Source organism: Amphiura filiformis, unplaced genomic scaffold (genome assembly GCF_039555335.1).
Source record: "Amphiura filiformis unplaced genomic scaffold, Afil_fr2py scaffold_25, whole genome shotgun sequence".
Classification (NCBI taxonomy): Eukaryota; Metazoa; Echinodermata; class Ophiuroidea; order Amphilepidida; family Amphiuridae; genus Amphiura; species Amphiura filiformis.
Window position 1 is genome coordinate 537,848 of NW_027305489.1, and position 24,177 is coordinate 562,024.

The 24,177-nt window shown below is 35.3% G+C and overlaps 1 protein-coding gene across 1 annotated transcript; it reads right to left on the reverse strand.

Annotated features, from left to right (window-relative positions):
- Nucleotides 1-8,285: 8,285 nt before the first annotated feature.
- On the reverse strand, nucleotides 8,286-22,694 carry LOC140143694 (uncharacterized). The gene is made up of 7 exons (XM_072165510.1): nucleotides 22,575-22,694; nucleotides 13,528-13,859; nucleotides 11,894-11,961; nucleotides 10,943-10,985; nucleotides 10,009-10,068; nucleotides 9,459-9,521; nucleotides 8,286-9,197 (listed from the first exon to the last, which is right to left on the reverse strand). The coding sequence occupies exons 2-7, from the start codon at nucleotides 13,832-13,834 to the stop codon at nucleotides 8,821-8,823; spliced, it is 918 nt and encodes a 305-aa protein (XP_072021611.1). The 5' UTR covers nucleotides 13,835-13,859; nucleotides 22,575-22,694; the 3' UTR covers nucleotides 8,286-8,820.
- Between the last annotated feature and the right edge of the window lie 1,483 nt (nucleotides 22,695-24,177).

Sequence of the window (24,177 nt, forward strand, 5' to 3'; positions counted from 1 at the left end):
AGGCTAAAATTACCTAAATATTTTTTTTAATGAGTGAATTGGAAATATTTGAAAAATGTAAAAAGATGTGTAGCATATTTGTTTTACACATGTGGTCCAAATAGAAGCATGTCATTGTGTTCAGCCACAATGGTTCATTGTGTAAAAAAGGACCATTTTAAACAGTGTAAAAACTTTTAAAAAGTTGCATCTGTGTCTATAGGATAGAGTGGCAAGTTTTCCGTGATTTAAAACACTGAAGTCTGCGATTTTTCGTGCGTGGTTTTAAATACTAAAATTGGGGTAAAAAGAAGTTACTTGCATTATCTTTTTAGTTGTTTTAAGCCTGATATTGTTTAAGACGGACTTCATTTATATTATTTTTACCTCACGTTTTCATTATATTTTTCTTCATTCTTATTTTTCTCAAGGAAAAACACACTTTCCGCATATTTCTGTTTTTTCTTACATTCCGTGACACAGAAATCTTGCCACTTTACTATAGGAGGTGACTCTCAAACAATCAGTGGTGACGCCAGAAATTTTTTTTGGGTTGCAATGATCAACAAATTTTGTGCAAAATTGCAGCAAAAAGTGGAAATGTTCGTAATTTTTGGGGGAAAGAGTTTCCCCACCATGGCACCGCCACTGCAAACAATACAGTAAGACCAGGGCCTATTCATGTGTTTTTTAAAGAAAACCTGACTGATATGCACTCGGGTGCAATTTTTAAAACAGCCTCTTTTTTTACACAATTAACTAACCATTGTGACTGAACGCAATGTGTGACACTATGAATTGGTCCACAGGGGTAGCACAAATAGAGCTATACATATCTTTTTACATTTTTATATTTCGTAAAGTTGCTTATTGACTTAAAAAGTATTAGGGGGAACTTACAAGTTGTGGACCCTATATAATAGAGATGGTAATCTACCAATTCCAAAAACAATGTTTTAAATGCGAAAGAAAAGGATAGTGCTGTGTTCACAAAGGTAGCAGGGTTAAAATAGACATTTTATGCAGAAATCCAATTCTGTTGTAATGTTGAGCAAGAAGCATCATTGTTCTAGGCAGGTGAAATGAAAGTACAGCCGCGGACACACATTGTGCCGACTTTGAAGGCATGCATACCTGCAGCAGAGACGCAGCACTACGCACTGTGAACATGCTGTATACGCGCGCGTTGTCACTTTGTACTTCAGAGTGGACAAACTGTACTTGATGAATTCATCTTGAGGTCAATTTTGGAGAAAATCTCAACAAAAAAACTTTTTTGGGGGCCCATATTTTTTTGGACTACGTACCAAAATGGTTGAAAAATGCTCAATTTTCAAAACAAAATAATTAAAAAACCTGATTTTCACCCAAATTTAAAATATTTTTGATTAAGTTGATCAAAATGCAATTCAAAAAAAGAAAAAAAATTATTGAACAATTTTTATTTTCAAAATGAGCATTTTTGCCCAAATTTGACCTCACAGCTGAATTCATCAAGCCTTTGCCATTCAACATATGTATAATTTTATACAATTAAAACCAACAATATAGCAGTTAGGATACCCAAAACTTTCCATAATTCCAGGATTAAGGGATCTGGAATGAGCGTTTTGAGCGTTTCAACAGTATTTTTTTGTGGGACATGAGAGCACATCAGACATATCGAATTGCATTCTGAATACAAAGAATGTCTGTCTGATATCAAATAATTTTCATTTTTTGAAATTCACGATATAATACAAATTTTATGACAAATTATATTAAAATTTGATATTTTTCACATTTTTGATATATAACAGTCCTCAAAGTAAATTTTATAAACCTAATGATATATTCTTAAAGTGTATGTAGCTGGGAGGAAAAGCCGACGATCAATTGAAACTTTTGACCTTTCATATTGAAGATATGGATTCTTTCCCAAAAAGACCTCATTTTTTTGGTGTTTTGGGGGAAAAAATCCATATCTTCAATACTGAAAGGTCAAAATTTTCAATTGATCGTTAACTTTTCATCCCACCCACGTGACACTTTAAGTATAAATCATCAGATTTATAAAGTTTACTTGAATACTGTTAAATATCAAAATATCAATTTTTAATCATTTGCCATAAAATGTGTATTACATTGCAAATTTCAAAAAATCAAAATTATTTGATATCATCAGGACATTCTTCGTATTCAAATGCAATTCGATATGTCTGATGTGCTCTAATGTCCCACAATAAATACTGTCCCAACGTTCATACCCCATCCCTTAAGACCACCCATAAAAGACACATTGTAACATTTGCTGAGAAGGACACCCTGAATATTTTTCAAAATTCTGTACAGGATCATAATGTATTTTATTAAACTATTACATACCCTGCAAAAATCAAGATTCTAGGTGCTGTAGTTTTGTCAAAATCTGAGATTTTGAATAAAATGCAGGAACTGTTGTTATTACGATGGACACATTTAGTCAAACACGTACGCGATGTTCATAACACAGTACGTACATGGCGTGTGAGACGGCATACATTAAAGGATCGTACCATAGCACGACCGATGGAGTGACACGCATTGGCGACATCAGCGCTGGAAGTAAATTCCAATTTTCTTTGCTTTACCTCAGTTGTTCGGCTCAAAATTAAAAGGTTACATATCTGACAATAAAAGATAACATTTTAATGGAAAGAAATACAATAAATCTATTTTTATGGAAATGTTACAATATGGCTTTGACTGCAGTTTGTTTGTATCAAATTCATTTATTGGATATTATGTTAAGAAAATAATGTCAAAAATCAGTGCATCAAGGGAGTGAAACAAGGTAAGCTTTTGTTCCTTTGTTTACTTTTAAGTAAAATACCTAAAAACTGATTTTAAATTCACAATCATGTGTCACAAGCAAATCAGTTTTTAGGTATTACCATGTATTAATGTTAATGATATTACTTTGTATTCAGAAGTTGCAGATCTATGTCAAAATAAATTTCATTGAATAATATGAATTTCATCATTATATTCTGATAGTGTCTCTAAAAGTTCCTAGAAGTTTTGGAAATCAATCTATCTTGCTCAGGAGACAAACATGACAACATGAGCCTGCATTTTATTTGAGCTATTTTCAGTAGATAATCCTGTAGATAATCAAGAAATCACATGAATTTAAAATCAAACAAAACAAAATGTTACGGCATATCTTGCGGCATTTTCTTTTGGTATTAAGTTATGGCAAGTTTGTGTTTTACTATCTACTGAAGATAGCTAAAACTAAATTGATGGTGTAATTTTGGTCTCCAGTAGTGCTATCTACTGAAGATCAAGTTAAACTATTCAAGCACTTAGGCCTGCAGATTGTTGTGACATTATTTTGAAAAAATGTAACTTAAGGCTTTATTGTTCTGTGTCATACAGTTTTCCGTTCTTGAGATGTTTCTATTTTAATATTCACCATGTAAATCAATACAGGAGTTTATAGACACTGGTACCCGATAATCGAGCAACCTCCGGCGTGTCTTGCAAACATTTTCTTTTGGTATAAATAGTTATATAGTAAGTTTGTGTTTTTACTATCTACTGAAGATAGCTTAAATTAAATTGATGGTGTTATGTTGGTCTCCAGTAGTGCTATCTACTGAAGATCAAGTTAAAATATTCAAGTAGTTAGGCCTGTAGAGTGTTTTGACATAATTTTGAAAGAGTATGTGAATGTCATATTTAGCTTAAATGGCAGGTCTATTGCAAAAACAACATCATATCATTGGCAAGCTAATATTATAAGGACAATGAAAATGACTCCTTTTTTGAGAAAATAAGATGTTTAAAATTGATATTCCACAAAAACCAACTTAAGCGGTGAGTTCCTTTGAACGAGACAGATTTGGCCTAGAAAAACGGTGACGTCATGAAATGAGATGTGCCCGCTTGAGAAAAGCGACTATAAACGCTCTCAATGGACAGAATGTATACTGTTGTTGTTCACAGAAAAAAAAAACTCTAAAAAGTATTACAAATTTAATGGTTTTTAAACATATGGATAAAATCAGCCGCTTCTTTTTTATATATTAGTAAATTGTGATATTACAGTTCATATGTATATCAATATCATGAGAAATATTAGGCCTAAAAAATAAATAATTTGAGACTAGCATATAAACCTTAAGACCAAACTCGTGTAGTTATTAATAGTTTCAGTTGGATGAAATATTACAAAGCAAATGCATAGTAACAATACTGTGTGCGTTTTCTTTGCAAAATGAGAACAATAGTGTGCATATTGTTATGCAGCATTGTTATGGTAAATGATAGTACAACTCATTGTTGCAAATGTCAAACTTGTCAAAGTGATTGTTATTGTATGATGAGAGCATGGTATAGTGTCCGCTTCATTTACCTACGTCATCAGCCAAACGGGGAGAACATACGCTTCAAGCGGGGAAGAACACGTCACGAAGCTGAACTTTACCCACACAATTTCTCCTTTTTCAGGAGAAATACGCAAGTGTCAACTTGTAATGTAATAATTATTCTCTTCGAATAGAGATTAATTTGTTTTTGCAATAGACCTGACCTTTAACGGATGTGCTTATAACATGTGGCATCAAATTTGTGTGTTGTTTTTATTCTGGTCGAAGCCATGGCTAAAACACAAACATAATGATCATCGCAAAAAGAAAAGTTGTAATTTACAATTCTCATGACATTTGGTTGGAGCTGTATGTGTAACCTATGGATGGTAACACCAGCATTACAATTCAAGTTGGTGGTTTAGTCCATGATCAGTTCACTGGTGGAATATAAGTCACATGATCTTATGAGCTTGTTTTATGTGATGGTAAGTATGTGGCATAACCCTTGTCACTGTTGGCCTATTTGAATGGCTTCTCCGACTCCTCTTCCGTACGAGTAGTTCTCTCAGGACAATTAATTGAGGTCATGTCTTTATGCATGATGCATTTTTGTGATTTTTCTTAGACAGCAATCACCCGAGAGAGTGACATCGCCCATTGGTTTTGTGTGCGATATTGTGTCAACTTGTTACGAGAATCCAGGTGTATTATCCCAATTTTACCCCAGAATTCAATGCAGGCATGTTTTTTCTTACGGTATATTACTCTATATATTTTAACTTATGGTGCCAGGATTCTTGTAATAGAACACTGAAGTAAACAGTCGGAGGCACCGTATTTAACATTAGCTTTGGACATTTAATTATTTTATTTATTTTCCAACCGACATAATTTATGCGGGTGAAAATTAAAGAAAATAATTAAATGGCCAAAGCTAATGCTAAATTGCGGGGCCTCCACCCAATGCCATTTTATTTACTGACACACAACCTATGGGAGCAGTCTATCCCAGACAATTTATGTCAACCAGAATTCACCATTATATCATTTGTTGCTCTATTTAGACTTGTTCTTGGTGCCCCTCAGTGTAAAAGCATTGTTCAGTACATTGTGGCCTTTACTCACTGACCTTGAAATGAGTGCTCTTGAAAATTTACTTTATTATTCAGGGGAGATATACCTCTAGCACAACCCTTAATTACTTCAAGAACACCAAAAAGAAGCACTCAGTTTTATAAACGAGTTGATTTATTAAGCTTCAATACTTTTGTTGCACAAAATATTTTTACAGCATTTATTACACATAACCAGGGACAGGCGATTTGCGCTGAACTTTTTTCCGCGCAATCTCCACATAATTGGCAATTTTTTCCTATGGGCAGGGATACATGATTTTAAGTTCCGCGCAATCTCCGCGCAATTTGCTATTTTTTTCCGCGCAAAATCGCCTGTCCCTGCACATAACCCATTACTATTGGATATAATAGCTTTGGCTAAAAATAGTTTTGGGTTCCATTATTTGAATACTTCTTTGCTTTTAACATGATTCCTCAATAATTTGGAGTGGGTCACTTGCATCTTTTATTGACACTAACCATAGCATGTATATGAGGCAGCACTGTAGAGTTTTGTTTTCAAACCAGTGCAAGAATCAATCTTTATTCTTGAGGAATAATTTTATAGTGAATCATTCACATTGAATAAAATATCTACATTGCAGTCTGTGTAGATAACAATCCAATTTGATTTATGCAAATCAATTTACAAAATCTTGCCTGAATTCTAGCCCTATGATCACATCAAAGCTCCCATTCGGTGCCCCATTCCCTTTTTAAAGGAATTATTTTTATTTAATTTATATATTTACAGGAAGAAAATCAAGAAACCCAGCAAAACTAAGCAAACAAGTTTTCAAATTAGGTACACACGTAAGCAAAATGATACAATGTACATGATAAATTCAATCCAAATCCCTAGCACGGTAAGTGTTGAATCGATCACTTGAAAAGATACAGCTGTTACATTACTTTTTTTTCATTACAACACAAGGGTGCGGTACTTAAAATACCTACTGTTGACAGAAATACTTAAATATTATTGTTTCTTTATAAATTTCATACATATACATGCCTATTTTACCTACTCAATACATCATTATATACACTGTGTGGATTTGATCGCTTGAAAATTCAAGCCAAGAAAACCAACAACACTAAGCACACAAATAAGTTTTCAAATTAGGTACACACTTGTGTAGGCAATAAATGATACAATGTACATTTGGTAAATCAAATCCATTCCAAATCCCTAGCACAATAAGTGTTGAATTGATCACTGAGAACATAAAGCTGTTACATTTAAAAAATTTAATTAAAGAATACTTAAAACACCTCCTCTTGAAAGAAATACTTAAAAATTAAGTTTCTTTATCAATTTCATACATGCCTATTTTACCTACTCATACATCATTATATACAAGTACAGAGGAGGCTTAAAGGCATTCCTACAATGCACTATGATTGGGAAATTTGATCAATATAACCTATTTTTTAAAGGCAAAGTCCCCATTGCCACACACACAAAATGGTAATTTTAAAACTGCAGCCAACAAGCTAATAGTTGAGACTTATGACTGATATTTGATTTTCTTACAGGAAACATTCATATTGTCCCACTGCATTAATTTTATTCCCAAGTCTCGATGTTTTGAATGTTAAATAATAGGATGAAAACACCAGATATTTGCACACAATCCCATTGCAAGGTATGATCAACTGTACCACATGTGTACAAAAGCCAGACATACAAGGTCAGAAACCCCATTGGGTTGTGGGAATGTCTTTAAACATCCTCTGATACAAGTAAATATGACATATACTAGTTTAAATATATTTAAAAACTAGGTATTTAGCACATTATACCTTTTCACCCTATCAATAAACTTATGTAAAAATTTCATTTTGTGGTCCCAAACTTTCACTTATTCTCCCGCCCCTCCACAAAAAATTCATTGCAAAAAATTCATTGCAAATTCCAATTTTATGTTCATATTCTTGCCCACTGCCCTGAAATTTATTTAGATCCCGAACACACCCACCCCATGTCACTTAGTTTCAGTTTAGTTTATTGACATCACCAAATATGTAGGTACGGTCAAATATTCAAAAAATACATTTTGAAAAAAACAAAAAAACGATACCAATACTTATACTAAATTCCAACACTTCGCTTTTTATCTAATTAGTAACAGTACAGATTTAAACATCAAAATGTTTACATAGCTCATATATGGACGAATATCAGAAATTCTTAAATATTTAATTATATCAACAGAAAAGATGACAACAGCTTTCCAGTCAAAATTGACAATTTAACAAAGTTTTATTTCTACTCATAAAATCTACACATGTTCACATGTGTAGAATCCAGTATATAAACACACTTTTTTCACATTGAAATAATCCCGGTGGGTTCAGTTTGTATTTAAAGGTAGGACGTATGACCGTTCCAGGATTTGAAAATGACCCTATTTCACGGGGAATCGAGGACATTTGCAGCCATTTTACCCCCCTATTTTGTGCGAAATCAAGGAAAATTTGCCCCAAATACCTCCCCTATTTTTATCATTTTGAGGACGATTTTCATTTCACCCCTTATCACGAGGAATCAAGGACATTTTCCGAAATAAATACCCCTATTTTTACCATTTCAAGGACACTTTTGAATTTTCCCCTATTGCACGGGAAATGAGGACAATAACGAAAACTGTAGCGGTAAACGCGGACGAAAGTCCTAGAAATACACCCTATTTTTCATTTCAAGGACAATTTTGCTCCAAAACACCCCTAATTTAAACAATCAAGCGAACAATTTTGTCCTCGAAAATTTCGCGGACATTTCTTGAAAAGTACCCCTAATTGGAACCATCATGCGTACACATTGTCAAGGAAGACTGAACCCACCGGGGAAATAATACAAATTCACCTACATTACAGATAGAATTATTACTAATTTGACAAATTAAGACCCTTTGGAATGATTGTGCATGACATTGACAAACAAATATGTATTTTTTTAAAGACACTGTCATCATGCAAGGTCTGACTGTGCTTTTACAAGTATATATATGACATCTGAACTCAGGTGCTTTACAAAAAAGGTCAACTTTTTTTATTGCTCAAGCAGGTGCAAAAAGTGGCTGGTTAGTTTTTGCTTTAAACGAAACAATGGTATCCCAATGTCTGTTTGAAATTTGTATATTATCAATCTGAGAAAGGGGCTGCCATTCTTAACTGAAACCCAAGTGTAGCATCTGTGAAAGGCATTGCCTACTATACCTGCATTGATCTTACCTGTGGATCATGAAGTGCCCCTTTGATGAAATGATGGCTTTGGTATGGACTGTCATACCTCATCTTTTCTCTGCACCTCATCCAAAGATGAGGTACTAGCTACAAAGCAACCCCAATTTCGCTTTAGAAAATGTAAAAAAAAATAGAAAACATTTTTATGAGACAATTTCAGCTGCTTTAGCCTGCACAATCATTGTGCCAGGCTGGATTTTAACTTCATACTTGTGATCAGTTTGTCTGGAAAATATTGTACTTCTTTCCTGAACTTTCTTCACATTTCTAATTTTATACCAACTATTGACCTGTAATTTATTGTACTCATGAAAACACTCCGTACGATTTTTGTAGAACCCAAAAACATCTATGTTATCCTCACCATCACACAAGACCATCTTGAGATACCATGAATCTATTTTCGTCTTAGATGGTTCATAGACGCTTGTGATTTTGGCATGCATATGCCACATCGCTTTTATCCCTGGCCGGATGTTACGGATGCGAATTCTGCGTCCCCATCCCTTGGTGGATTTACCTGCAGTGAGAAAATCACAAATCATGTTTGTTTCTTCAGTTGTTTGTTACATTCAGATCAAAAATAGGGACAACCTGATGAATCAGTTCAAAATTCTTACTTGGTTTTTTATTGTTTCAAATATGTCCCAATATAAAAAATTTGTTTGAAATAATAAAATTTATACCACTACCACTTACGTCGTAAAATATATCATATTTTATAAAACCAAAGGAAGGAGCATTTAAATCATTATTGGCAGATTTGTCTAAATTTCCCTACCTTTTGGAGTACTAGTAGTAGTAGTAGTTGGTTTGACTGCCTTTGGCTTTGGAAGACCATTTCCTGTAAATGAATATATAGAAATTAAAAATGTATAGTCCTGAGAGCAGTAAGTATCAAGTAAACATTGGGGGTGTGGCAAATTGAATTTAGGGTGCCAAAATCTGAACATTTGCCTACTTGATATTTGGTGATGTTTGTCCAAAAGACCAGGGAAGTGGTCAAACGATGACATTAATTCAGTTGGTAGTCTAATCTTGCAGCCGTTTATCTTATTAAGACACACCATATATTATTATTTTGGTCAATATTCTGGAATTCTGTATTTTTTTTTTTGGGGGGGGTGACCATATAATAACGTATTTTACATGTTTTACCATACTAAATGCGGTGAAACCGACACCGTACTAGTTGGCATGTCTGGGTATACCAACTTGATGTGGGGAAACAGGTAAAACATAGATGATATGCAGAGGGGGTACAAAACAACAATGTAGGCACAGAAACAGAAGAAGGTTAAGTTTGATATCCAAGCACGTTCATTACATACCTTTTGCAGTAGGCTCATTTATGTAGCTGCTCCCTGATGAGGAAAGCTTCTTCTTTACATCTATATCATGTCAAATAACAAGAAGATGTAAGAATGATATTATATTGGGTGGAGTCTCTTTCCTAAAATATTACTGACAATTGCTACAATGTATGCTCTCTCCACTAGCATAGCTATATATCTATAGGGTTGTAAACAAGCCAAACTGTTCCCAGGACATTCCTTAAGGTATGATTATCGGCTACGGTGTCATGCACAGATTTGGTTGAAAATGATTTTTCTCAAAAAATAAACACTTTATCAAACAAATCTGGCAAGAGAATTTAGATATTAGGCTTATTAACCACCCCTCAAACTATAGAAACCATATATCACATTCCCTCTAGGCCAGCAATAATTATTTCTAGAAAAAATTAGGGAATTTTCATAAAATAAAGAAAAACATAAGAAATGTTTCAATTTTCATGAAACATTAAAAATAAGTGGAGTAAAGACTTATCTTCAATTGGTTATATATTTGATCTGGATACATAATTCTGATTTAATATAGTGGCTATTTTCCTGCATGGGCCTATTATCCGAGGTTCCTACCTTAAGGCATGAAATACTGAGGGCCCTTGTCAATATCTGTGGCAAAGTTAAGATGAAACACAAATAGGGTGTACGTGTAGTAAGGATTGAACATGAAATTCTGAAATCTCTTGTTGACTTCAATTTTCAAATTCATAATAATCTTGGCAATCTGATTGGCTTATCCTTGTATCTGATTGTCAGTTTTCACAATTTTGAGGAGGTGCCGGGTGGGTTCTTGCAGCGATTCTTTTCACCATTTTATCAGGCCTCACCTTTTTTTAGATTTATTTATCAAAATGTCACTATGGTGCATATTCCAATTGTGCAAAATATTAAATCTGAATGAACATAGAACACATACCTGGCTCATCTTGGCCACTGACATTGTCTTTTTTGTTTATATCCTGTTGATAAATATAACAAATACAAGTATGATATAACAGATATACTGCTAATGTGGAAAAAGGAAAAAACATGCTAAGAGTGCATAATTTAAAGGGGCATTTCGTGATCCACAGCCTCATCCCCCACTTTTCTCAAAAAAAGTTGAGATTTTTATATCACTGGAAACCTCTGGCTACATAATGTTTATGTACAAAATATTTCTTGCAGATTAATTCGTTTAGCAAAGATATCGTGAAATTTGAATTTCGCTTCTGGTGCACCAGAACGAAATTACAACGTATTGTCTATGGAGCAGTGTAATACACATAATCATGCATAACTTGCAAACGCAATATCAGAATCAACTGAAATTTTGGGAATATGCTTTTTTCGTGGATATGTACTGAAAAATGTCATAAAAAGAGGATGCTAGGATCACGAAATACTCCTTTAACAATAAGAGTGCATGTTTACTCAAATAATCTTTGATATTAACCTAGAGACAACAAATGCTTCTTTTTTTCTTTTTTAAGCGGAGGAACAATATAGTAATACAAATTATTTTAGGTTCAACTATCAAGGCAAGACTTGTTCTGGTCCAAAATTAGCATGTAGTGCTGTGGAGACAGCTAGCTAGAACAGCAAATGTTTGATGGCTAGCCTAGAGCTGACAATGTAATGGTGATGTGTTTGTTTGTTTTAAATGATCCTCCTGACGAAACTATGCAACGATCCCCATGGGACTCTGTAACAACCCCATGTGAGAATATGTAGGGATAAAACCCTTAGTCTGGGTCAGGTCCGTAATCTGCAAACAAAATGAATCTGAAAGTAAGTGACCAGTTTCTACAAACTTTCACTGACAGAGAAATTACATGTTTGATCTAAATTCTAAAATTTGATGACATTGTTCAAGAAAATTACTTACTTTAAGCGCACCTTCAATGCCTTTTCTTTTTCTGGCTGAACTGGTGCTGACCATGCCACATTTGTTTCCTGTAGTAGGGCAAGATACAAATCAATATCAAATAAGATACAACATTGCAATAAAACTGAAATAAAACTGAACTGATGCACTGATAAAACAAAATTCATTATATTTTATGACCCGATTGGCACCCTCTGCCCTCAACACCTCTTTATCCAATAAAACTGAGATTTTGACATCAAAGGTATGCCATACCAAGTTTTGAAGTTGATCGGTTATTGCGTTGGAAATGCACAGTGGATTAATGAATTTGCTTCTGCCCGGACGCATTTTTTTCTTTCTGTAGTTAACATTTGAATAGGAGAAACTTATAAGTTTACTAACCCTAACTCTAATCCTAACCCTAACTCTAACCCTAATCTCAGGGGGCCACTCAAGTATGATAGTGTACACATGAATGACCAAATTGTTTTGAAACACCAGTTAACAAGTTTTACCCTAGCAAATTTAGCCCCTTAAAGTTGGATTTCGTGATCCTAGCATCCTCATTTTATGACATTTTTCAGTAGATAACCACGAAAAAAGCTTATTCCCAAAATTTCAGTTGATTCCGATTTTGTGTTTGCAAGTTATGCATGATTATGTGTACAACACTGCTCAATAGACAATGTGTTGTAATTTCGTCTCTGGTATACCAGAACGAAATTCATATTTCACAATATCTTTGCTAAACAAATTTTAAATCTGCAAGAAATTTTTTGTACATGAACATTATGTAGCCAGAGGTTTCCAGCGATATAAAAATCTCAACTTTTTTTGAGAAAATTGGAGGATGATGCATTGATGGCGCTGTGGATCACGAAATGCCCTTTTAATAAGGTAATTTAATATAGAATTTACCCCCTCATGAGTTTTGGCTAGTAAAAATGCAACAAATGTACCCTTTTTGGACTTGTAATTTACCAAAAATTTGAAAAGGTACCCTAAACAGTAAACAAGTTATTAAGTTTTAGAAAACTACCCTTATTCTTGAAAATAAGTGTTTTTTACACCCTAAATGTGTCACGTGCGTAACTTGCCTTGCCTAAAAAAAACCACCCCTTTTTACTTGTTTTGTTGGTCACACATGCGTACAGACCATTTATGTGAGTGGCCCCTGGGACCCTAATAGGGTTGTGAGGAACATCCCCACCACATATGTGACACAATCTGGTCCATGGGGGAAAAAAGGCGGCAAATTTGAACTATGGACCAGATCGTGTCACATATAGTTGCTTAAACAGACTCCCTATTCAAACGTTAACTAGAGTAAAATAATTTGCCACCCAGACAGCCAAACAAAGAAACAGACAACCATTTGGATGATCAATAACAAATATAAGCTCCACATATGTGTGGGGGCCAAACAAATACAAACTTATGTGTGAGTGAGGGCCAAAAATATATGCAAAATATATGTGACAGGCATATGAATGGTATATGAACATCAAAAGTGTGGTGCGGTGTAATTAGGGGTAATTGTGCAATGTACATGTATCTGTCCAAGGGGGAAATAAAGAAGGTAAACCCTTTGCTTGGCCTTTTGTATGTACTCAAAATATATATTTGGGTCAGTATATTGCTGGGTAACTAACCTAATTTTGTCTTGAACTCTCCATTCCTCAGTTTCTCTGCAAGTGGTCTGCAATCTGCTTTTTCGAGTACCTTGCAAAGTTCTTCGATTATGGTTATTTCATTGCATGTCTGCGGCATGTCATCTCTCCAGTTACACAGCATATTCACAATTGCCTGGTGGATATTTCTAAGGTGGTCATGACGAAACTGTTCTATACGAGCATTGGTAAACCCGAGGCCAATGCCAAGAGGGGTTACGTTGCGAGGGTCAACATCTTTGGCCAGCTCGTTAATAACCCCATCTGACAAAGACCGGGTCCCTGGCATGGTGGCACTAAGTAGTGAGCTGCACCTGCATACATAAAAAGTAAGGTACGGTACACTGATTGTATGGTATGAAATTTAAGCAAGTTACGATTTTATACATTAATCTTTTTTTTTTATTATTATTTTCAAACTTTTGCTTTATAAAATTTTACTTTCAAGGTGATGATACCATAATCAAACTAATCACGGTGACAAGATTGAAATTCATTAGATGATATTAAAATTCTGAAGTTGCCTTGAATATTAAAATTAAATGATTGCTGCTTTACTTCCTAGATCACATATTTTGTTTGCCTGATCTTACATGTAGCTCAGATAAGCTCAAATGATTTCAGTTATTTTGATCATAAAAGTCAGAAACAACACATATATGGTAGAAAGTGAACAAAACAAGCATGTACAGTCTCTATCAATGGATTATTACTGATGGCAATTTCTCGGGAAATTTGGAAGTTTGGAGGGAAATAAGGTCCTTAAACAAAGAAATTAATTTAGGGAAATTTGTCTTTTTGAGAGGAAATTTTGATCATCTTTCAGGTAAATTTTTATACAGCCCTGTAATCCAAGCATTGCAGAATGATGCAAAATGCCTTCATACAAATTTCTTTTTAAGGCAGAAGCCAAACATGTATTATTTATAGCACAAGGTGAATAGCATAAAGATAAACTATTTTTGGCAAGTGAATGATTAAGGTAGGAGAAACTTTTCTAAACCACCCTAATTTCCTAAAGCAAACTCCGCGTTGCAGAATAATGCACACACGCTGCACAGGAGAAGTATTTTTTTCACTAAAACATTTTTGGCAAGTTGTAAGTTTAGTATAATCTGTGATATTAAATTTGTCAAAATGAAAAGCTTAGGATGTAAACAAACAATTATCAGTATCCATTTGAAAAAAATCATGGGCCTTGTCTTTTTATGCCAAGTTTTCTGATACCGTACTAGGTCACATTGACGAATGATGCATGGACTGTAGCAGCAAGGAGTATTATGTGTAAAATCCCATAGAAAAACAGAAAAAGCCTACTGGTGTGTTTTGACTTTTGTTTACGATTTTACCATGAGAGTGAAAATATTTATGAGGTATAGTAAAACAAATTGTACAACTTCCATTTCGGGGAAGTATTAAAAGTATTATCAGGAAGTAGTTTCTCTACATTCACAACCTCATTAATAAACGCGATGCATGCGATCCAATTACATTTAGTTATTTGTGAAAACGCGAACGCAAATCGAGGTCATTAATATCTCACACTTGACCGCAAAATGCGTAATTGTTCCAATGTCGCACACAATTGACCAGCGTTTGCGTGTTGTTGTGCGTCGAATAAACTGCGCTGCAGCTGGCTGCCGTGTTTGGATTATGCGCTACCATATTTGCACAGATTGTGATACGCACTTTTGTTATTGGTCGTCCTGTTTTAGCCTGATCGATTTTTGGAAAGGACTATGTAAAAATCATCTTTTTTTTTTGTGTCATTTTGTAAGGTGAAAAGATTAAAGTGATGGTTATGAATGAGGTTAATAACTTTGCATCTGGGTCTTTCCATGAAGTTGGGACACAAAGTGTGACATAGCATCCAAAAGTTCACATTGCTCTTAGATCAGTAATTTTGCAAGTAAAAGGTTCTGATACTTTTATTCAACATTCTCAAGAGTTTTGGTCACAGAATATTTAGTATATTACCCTTTCTGCAGACAATCCCATCACCTCCCATGGAGTTACTGTAGATAAATTCAGGGACACAGTGTCCCTGTTACATCGTTACTTCGTTACATCGTTGCTTCAGATGGAGTAGTATAAACCAGTTACAAAATCCCACTTAGTTGTGTTTTTACTATTACATACCACTATCTTGTGTTTTTTATTCACATAAAATCTGCCAATATTGTTCGAAGGTAGAGGCAGCTAATTTTTTAGGTAACAGTGTGTCAACGATGTAACAGGGGACACCATATTTTTGATGCAATGTAATTCAATTGTAGTTTAAATAGAGCCCACATTTTTTATTGTCCCTAAAAGGTTGTCCAAGAGTAAGTACTACAGTGGCAACTGTAACTTTTAAGTGTGACTTTCTTATGATATTTGAGCAATAATCCGTAAAAATGTCAACGATGTAACAGGGGACACCGTGTCCTGGAAGGGAACATTTCCGCTTACAGTTAGTTCTGAAATAAACTTCTACTTTTCCTATCTTATTTTCCATCAAGAACAAGTCAATAACTAACAATTCAGGTCAAAATGATGGGTGTAACTAAAAGTATCTTCAAAATAGAGGCCCTGTAAAAATTGACCCAAGGGGACACCAAATGTGACATCGTTGCACCTCATTTTCAGGGTGCAATATAAGTTATAAAATATATGCTAATCTGACTATTGCGGATTTTAAATTATATTTTGTACATTTTAAAACAATTATAGGTGGAAGAAATCATTTAATATGTACAAATTAAACTGTTTATATTTGAATTTAATGTTACTGTTTTCAATGTCACACTTTTTCTCCATTTTTTCGGATGAATTTTATAACACTTGCAAAATTTTATAGGAAAAAACTTATTGTATTTCAACAAGTCTGGTATTATTTGAAAGCTTAGCATAGGTACTATAAATTTAAATAACAATTAGCACTGAATAGTGCCAAACTTAACTAGTACCCCGTTTACATTGGGCAAAATTCGTAATCGACTTAAGCCGTATTTTGAATTACGACCGCAAATTAATTCGTTTGGTGGGTGTTTACACTGCATCGGCTTAATTCGATTTCAAATTCGCATTCACGAATATCGAATTCGTTTGTTACCAATGGTAACGGCAGGTAAAGACGAATTAAACAACGTGTTCGTTTACATTAGCAAAAAGTCGTAATTAATGACGACTTATTACGACTTATTCGAATTCACTTGAAATGAATGATGATACAAGTCATCATTGGAATTACGACTTTTGAATTACGATTAATTACGACTGTACCTGTTTACATCGTATGATACTGAATTAAGTCGATTACGACTTTAGTGAATTCGATTACGACTTTCGCCCAATGTAAACGGGGTATTAGAAAACCTATTCCATGACCAGCAACAGCCAATTTGGGTCCGAGTCCCAACTTCATGGAATGACCCATCTGTAATATGTCGGGCATTGTGAAAAATCTAAACATTTTGCTTTGGACCTCGAAATATCCCTCGGGGCATAATCGGGGCCCCTCGGGATATTCCTCGGTTCCAAAGGCAAAATGTTTAGATTTTTCACAATGCCCTCCAAATAACGATAACCGATGCGCAGTTATTAACCTCTAAATAGTTTCTCGGCAATGGTCTCTTGCCTTGTGTGTGTTCAAAGCTATTGGTGAGCAAATTCTTGGCTAGACTTCTCGAGCAACCGACGATATGATCTACAGTGGGAATTCCAATTATCATTGAATGAACGCAGGTTTCAATAGCATGATGATTTTTTGTGTACCATGTGCGATATACGCTAGCGTGTGCGAATGTGTGCAAGTGCGCAATTAACGCAAAAGTGAATCCAACCATGCCAACGCACTAGTGATTGGTTAGCATTGTATCCATGGTCGTGTGTTCATGTTGTAGTATACAAATATTGACTGCTATAAGGGCATGGTTAAAATTATAGGCTTAAGGTGATCTCAAAACCATGACTATGCCCCAAGGCGTAGGCATATATGTAGTCATGGTTTTGAGATCACCGGGGCCTATAATTTTAACCATTCCCTGAATAAAAAGCAGTCAATATTTGTTTTATATGACCAAATCTTAAGATTCTTGTCATCTGGTTGGTTAAAAGCATCGATTTTCTGAAGAGAAATTAATAGTTTCAATGCGAACGGCACAGATTACAATAGATGCGATTTCCACGTAATTATAACGCACGAAAATATTAACGCGTGCGTAATACCATTTTACGCTGGGAACAACGCACATGCAGAACTATGCCCGGGGAATAATTACTTTTGCGGGCATAGTCAAAACTATGCCCGCTCTTTTAACCAATCAGATGACGGGAATCTTTAGATGAGGTATATAATTTTTTGAAATATGCAATATATACGATCACGGTTGAAAGCTGCGTTCAATTCATTCAATTGAATTCCTACTATATAGTTCATCACGTAACTTGATGGCTCAAAATTCGAACCACTCGCCATTAAAAAAAAGTTGGACAAATAGTATCAGTTTTTGAACATTGGACAATGTAGAAGTTCACTAAACATGCTAAAATTATTTTTTTATTTCTTCTGTGGTCCAGGTACGCGCTGGTGATCGGCAATCGCATGTATACGGTTATTTTTTTGGGTGGATCACTGTGTAGGCAATTTACATTGAAAATACATGTCACCCATGCACCACGCAATTGAATAGCAGACTGGCACTGCACAGTACTGCGGGTTAGGCTAATGAAATGAACTTATTAGTTTCCTGTCACCCGCCCTCATAACTTTTTCAATTTGACCAAAACTTTCATTATTTTCATATAAAAGTCAATTATCTGAAATTGACATGGAAATGATCAAAATTGAAACTCTCAAAATGTCTGACATCCCCTGCTGATCATAATCATGATCAGTAGTTTTTCTTAGTTGTAGGGGTATAGAGGATGTGGCAAATTTAAGCATTACAATGTACCTCATCATGTTTCTAGTGATTACAAAAGTTGCTAATTTCTTTCCATTTTTAATAATAAAAACAAATTCAAATCATTTCTCAATCTGTTGCAAAATGTCTGTAATGATGATCTAACTAAGCATTACTACCGTACCTGTTTTGAGATGGTATTTTATCAACAATAGGTACCGGTAATAGCCATGCAAATGAAAGTTTTGACAATAATGAAATTTTCCAAAATAATGAATAATGAAATCATGACTTCATAATCATATTTCACTGAAAAAATGTGATGGGAAACTAGTCATTTCATTTCATTAGCGCTGCATTTCCTGTGTGTGCACAATCGATCATGCTATCATATCATTCTATTTGGAGGGCATTGTGAAAAATCTAAACATTTTGCCTTTGGAACCAAGGAATATCCCTCGGGATATTCCGAGGTCCAAAGCAAAATGTTAAAATTTTTCAAAATGCCCAACATATTACCGATGCAAAGTTATTACCTCATTCATAACCGTCACTTCGATCTTTTAACTTTACAAAATAACACAAAATATTCCTCAAACGTTTGTAAAAATAAACAATTTTTACATCGTCCCTTTCCCAAAGTCGATCAGGCTATTTCAAGACGACCAATAACAAAAGTGCGTATCAGAATCTGTGCAAATATGGTAGCGCGCAATCCAAATACGGCAGCCAGCGCGCACGCAGTTTGTTACACGCACAATACGTCGCACGCGGAAGTCAATTGTGTGCGACATTGGAACAATTAGGCATTTTGCGGTCAATTGTGAGATATTAATGACCTCGATTTGCGTTCGCGTTTTCACAAATAATAAAATATGATTGGATCGCACGCATCACGTTTATTAATAAGGTTATGAATATATTATGAATGCAATAGGGTCATGTGTCTTATGGTGGGACCACAAAATACCTGGTGGCGTTACATTTTTCTCTCCCCTTTCTGATTTATCTTGTTGTCACAAAGTTATTCTTGGTCCAGTTGCATCAAGTTTGGGCTCATTATACAGCTTGATTATTCTAATTTTCAAATATGTTTCACAATTTGGAATTTGAATTTGTTTAATTAGTGAAAAATATTAAAATGTTAACGAAGATAAACCTGGTGGATAAGTGGTAGAGGATAAGTGGTAGAGGAGCATGTACAATCTCTATGGCAAATGCTTTGAAAAATCTTTTTGAATTTTAATTATATCATTGTCAAATTGTGTGCTATACATGCAAATCATACCTCAAATGAAAGCTTCTTTATGGCCACGCGTTTTGAACTCGCCACCCAAAAATGGTGGTTTTGTTACGCTTTTCCAAATCGAGACTCGTTCAAATTGTTATATCTCTGCTTTTAAAAACAAAAGGTATTGTAGTGTGTTCAGTGTCATTTTGTAGCTAAATGAGTGCCCTAACAGACCTCCAAAGGAGAATTATTTATCAGCTAAGATAGTGGAGTTACAGTTGTTTGAGTGCAGAATGGCCGAGGTGGTTGTTGAGGCGGTGGCGGTTGAGGCGGTGGCGGTATGTGCAAAATCTATGTGAAATAAAGATTTTGTGTGTGCGTGTTGAATCAACTGATCATATCTTTGCATCCATACATGTATGGGCTACAGACATGGTTAAGAGCTCTTTTGAAAGATTATTAATTCTGCTAATTGTTTTTAATCATTTTGAGCTCTTTATGATTGGTTTAGTCTATAAAATGCAAGCTTTTATGTACAAAACTACCCGTTTTCATATTAAACACTGTAGTAAGGAATGCGGATGTCTTCAAAATCAAAAAGTTGCTGTAAATTTTTAATTACTTATCCTATCACAGTCAAAGTTTACATTTTCTGAGTGGAAATTTGATGAGGAATCTAAATATGGACTTACTTTTTCTGTATGGGTTTGGGTTAAAATGTTTCAGTTCAAAATACGTTGAATTGTAAAAAAATTTGAACATATTTTGGGACACCCTGTATTCCGATATTACCAAACAGCTGTGATTTTTTTTCTTCCAAAGTCAGTAGGGTCCCCCTAACCTCTAACCAAATCAATGTTGTTTACTTTCAGTTTATAATTGCAAGTTAGTAACAAGCAATGCATCAAGTGACCCATTTTTTATTTGGATTTTTTTTTATTCCACCCTGTATAAACTTCAAGGTCACCCTGTACAATGAGTTGAAATGTGTATATTAAAATTGCTTTTGCCTTCAGCTTTCCAAAAATGTATACTTTTGCTAGTTTAGGGTTGATAGTTGTGGAGATATTCTAATTTGAAACTTGATTGGTGTAAAAATTCATAATATTTGTGATGTAACGCTAAGGGTGGCGAGTTCAAAACACACGGCCTTATTCATTATTCATATTCAGCTATTAATTTCATCTAATCGTGTTTACAAGTATTCACTGAGAACTGCAAGTCACAAGAACCACAATTTTGTACTATTCACTTACACACAAATGCCAAAATTTGCAGTCACACTCACAACATGCGTTTTGGCTTTCAATTGTTGTATCCTGAGAATTATACACCCTAAGATAGGAAAATTATACATTTTTGGAAAGCTTCTTACCCTAGGAATCTAAATATGCAGTTAAAATAAAGGTAGGATACACTCTAAAGAAAATATTTTCAAAAATGTAATCAACATTTTGTGCATGAAGTTACGTATATTTTCGCACCCTGTATCACCACTTTGGTCAATCATAACATAGCAAAAGTATACATTTTATTAAAGCTCATAGTGTCACCTGTCACAAAATTAGATTTCATTTCAGGTATTCCATATCAGTAGCAAATGCAGTAAATAATCAATTTACTAGTAACATTTTTTCATGATATCACCCTATATATTTTCTTACGCACCCTGTATACCAACTTCAAATTTGCATATTTGGATTCCTTGGAACATAAGCTTTCCAAAAATGTATAGTTTTGCTGGTGTGAGATGTATAGTTTTAGTCATGTATCAATTTTAGTGAAAAGGAGGACAAATGATCAAAATCAGTGCTTGTAACGCAAATGTGCCCCACCATAAGACACATGACCATAATATGGTCTCTACTATAATCAATTGCAGTAAACCTTTGACGAGCGCATATTTACTGCGCTGGACTCACTTGTCTCCGATTGGCTGCTGAGGCGATCTGCCGTTGCCGAGTGGAAATTTTTGAATGAACTGTGCGCCGTACGCGTTGTTAGCGCCGGATTCGTAACATCACGGTAGTCACCCTCGTCAAAGGTTTGCTGCATTTGACTATATATGCTAAAAGTGAATTAGCTATTTTGGTGAGCAAATTCTTGGCTAGAATTCTCACAAGCGGCTACGGGACGACAGGTAACCTTGATTGTCAATCAAACACTCAAGCTATTGTTCTCTCTCCGTGCCTGTGACCCAGGGTTCGATTTAGAAAATAAAATTTACACGCACAACTCTGGTTTTTTCCTCAAAATGGGCTGAATAACACAACATTTTGCATGCACAGACAAAATTCTACATGCACAGAGCCAAAGTTACATGCATTTGTGCATGTAAAACCCCTCTAAATCGAACCCTGCTGTGACCGTTATCCACTCAATTACATTGATCGGATGTCGGGGCACGATGCATTGATACAAAAAAATAACAGAAAAACAAAAGAAAAAATAACACTGAAATATATCATCATGATCATATCACGAAAGGTGCAAAATTGACAATAAGGCACCCGGTTATAAATCCGCGTAATTCAGCAAGTCATCATCACGACACTTCATGCTCGAGTTGTCTTTCATTATACCTGTCTTCCCGTAGTCGCTTGTGAATTCTCAAGCAAGGTACATGTATTGTATGACTTGTTGTACTAGGTCTCCCATGCATGCCAACATGCCATGCCTCCTCCCTCTCTAGGCACTGACGACCATGATATGAAAAAAATGAAGCAAATTCACATGTTCATGGATGAATTGCACACATGACACATGGACATGATCGGGCATGACATGCACATTCACATTCATGCATTGTTGTGCATGCATGTTGTATATGTCATGTATGTCGACTTGATGAATGTATTAAAATATAGTACGGTAACTACAAATTTCGAGTTTGCAAACTGAGTCTGACTTACGTAAAATAATGCAAAAACTTCCAGAAATCAACGTGTTTACTGTTTGTACCGGTATAGGTGACTTCCTGTTTTCTCGACCATTTCTTTCTTTGATCTTCCCGGGGATGGGTCACGTGCCGTCGGAATCAGGACCACTCGACCTTTGGAAAACTCGACTTCTGACAACCCGACCTCCCTGACAAGTCGACCTCCACTTGGTGCATTCATCACCGGGGGGCACTCAACTTTGGAAGTGACGGTATGTGCCTGTCAATAGGCCCCCTCTTTTGAAGTCGACTATACCCGATGACCCCCCTTTTTATTAAAGTCATACCCGACCCCCTTAAGTTGCGGCTACCCAATGACCCCCTTTTGCGGCTACCCAGTGTAGTGACCCCCTTTTTTCTAGATTTTCTAGAATAACATCATCAAAATGCCAAAAAATAATGCCAAATCTTTCAAATTTTGCTCAATTTTTTCAAAATTATCAAAATTTTGCTCCATTTTTTCAAAACTTTCTACCTGATGACCCTTTTTTTGAAATCTTATACTCAATGACCCCCTTTTTGAAAAAAATTATACCCAATGACCCAGTTTTTTTATTTTGTTTGTACCCAATGACCCCCCTTGGTCAGCTCATGTCGATAATGTTCAGGGGCGTAAATCCGTTTGTGAAAGTGGGGGGGACACACTGACAGTGTGGGAAATCAATAAATACAGTAAAATATGGCCGCGAAGCGTCCATCGCGTCGCGCTTGCTTGATGCAGGGGGGTGTCTGAGGGGGGATGTGCCCCCCTCAGAAGTAAGAAACTTTTGCAAAATGAATACCTAATTGAAGCGATTTGATGGCCCATTTTGGCACTATTAGTGTGTAAAATTTTAGTTTAAAAAAGCCAGAATTTTTTGAAATGATGGTCCATGAAGCCTTTCGTGGAAAAATTTTCCCTATTATTGTAGGCCTATTAAATTACATAAATTGGCAAATGTGGAAAGCAGAAGTGAAAATGGCCACTTGTTTACCCACTACGCAGGGTGTCTAATTAGTGTGTAAAATTTTAGTTTAAAAAAGCCAAAAATTTGTGAAATGACGGTCCATGAAGCCTTTCGTGGAAAGGTTTTCCCTATTTGAGATTTGAAATTCACAAGTTACTAAAATCAGCATGCCATGAGTCCATCTTAATACTGACTTTTTTTTGGTGATAAAATGTGACAGGCCCTGCATATAGACGGGCCCGCAGGAATTTTCACACGCTTATGGGCCGTGGACCAGCCTTCACGCAATGCCTAAAATAACCACAGGCCTATATATAACCGACTGTGCGGTTTTTGTAGGCATGGGCAGTGATGGGCATACTCAATTACATGCAATTTAACCTTTCTCTTCTTTTTCTCCTTTTCTCTTCTCTTTTCTCCCTTTCTCTTCTCTTTTCCTTTTTTTTTTTTTTAGGGTGGGGACCAAAAGTGGGGGGACATTTGATATTGTGTCCCCCCCCCACTTTAAAAAGTGAGGGGGACGTGTCCCCCTGTCCCCCACCCGATTTACGCCCTTGATAATGTTAGTAAAACTATTTCCAAAAGAACTGGCATAATAAAACGTATAAAATAATTATTTTCTTCCATACA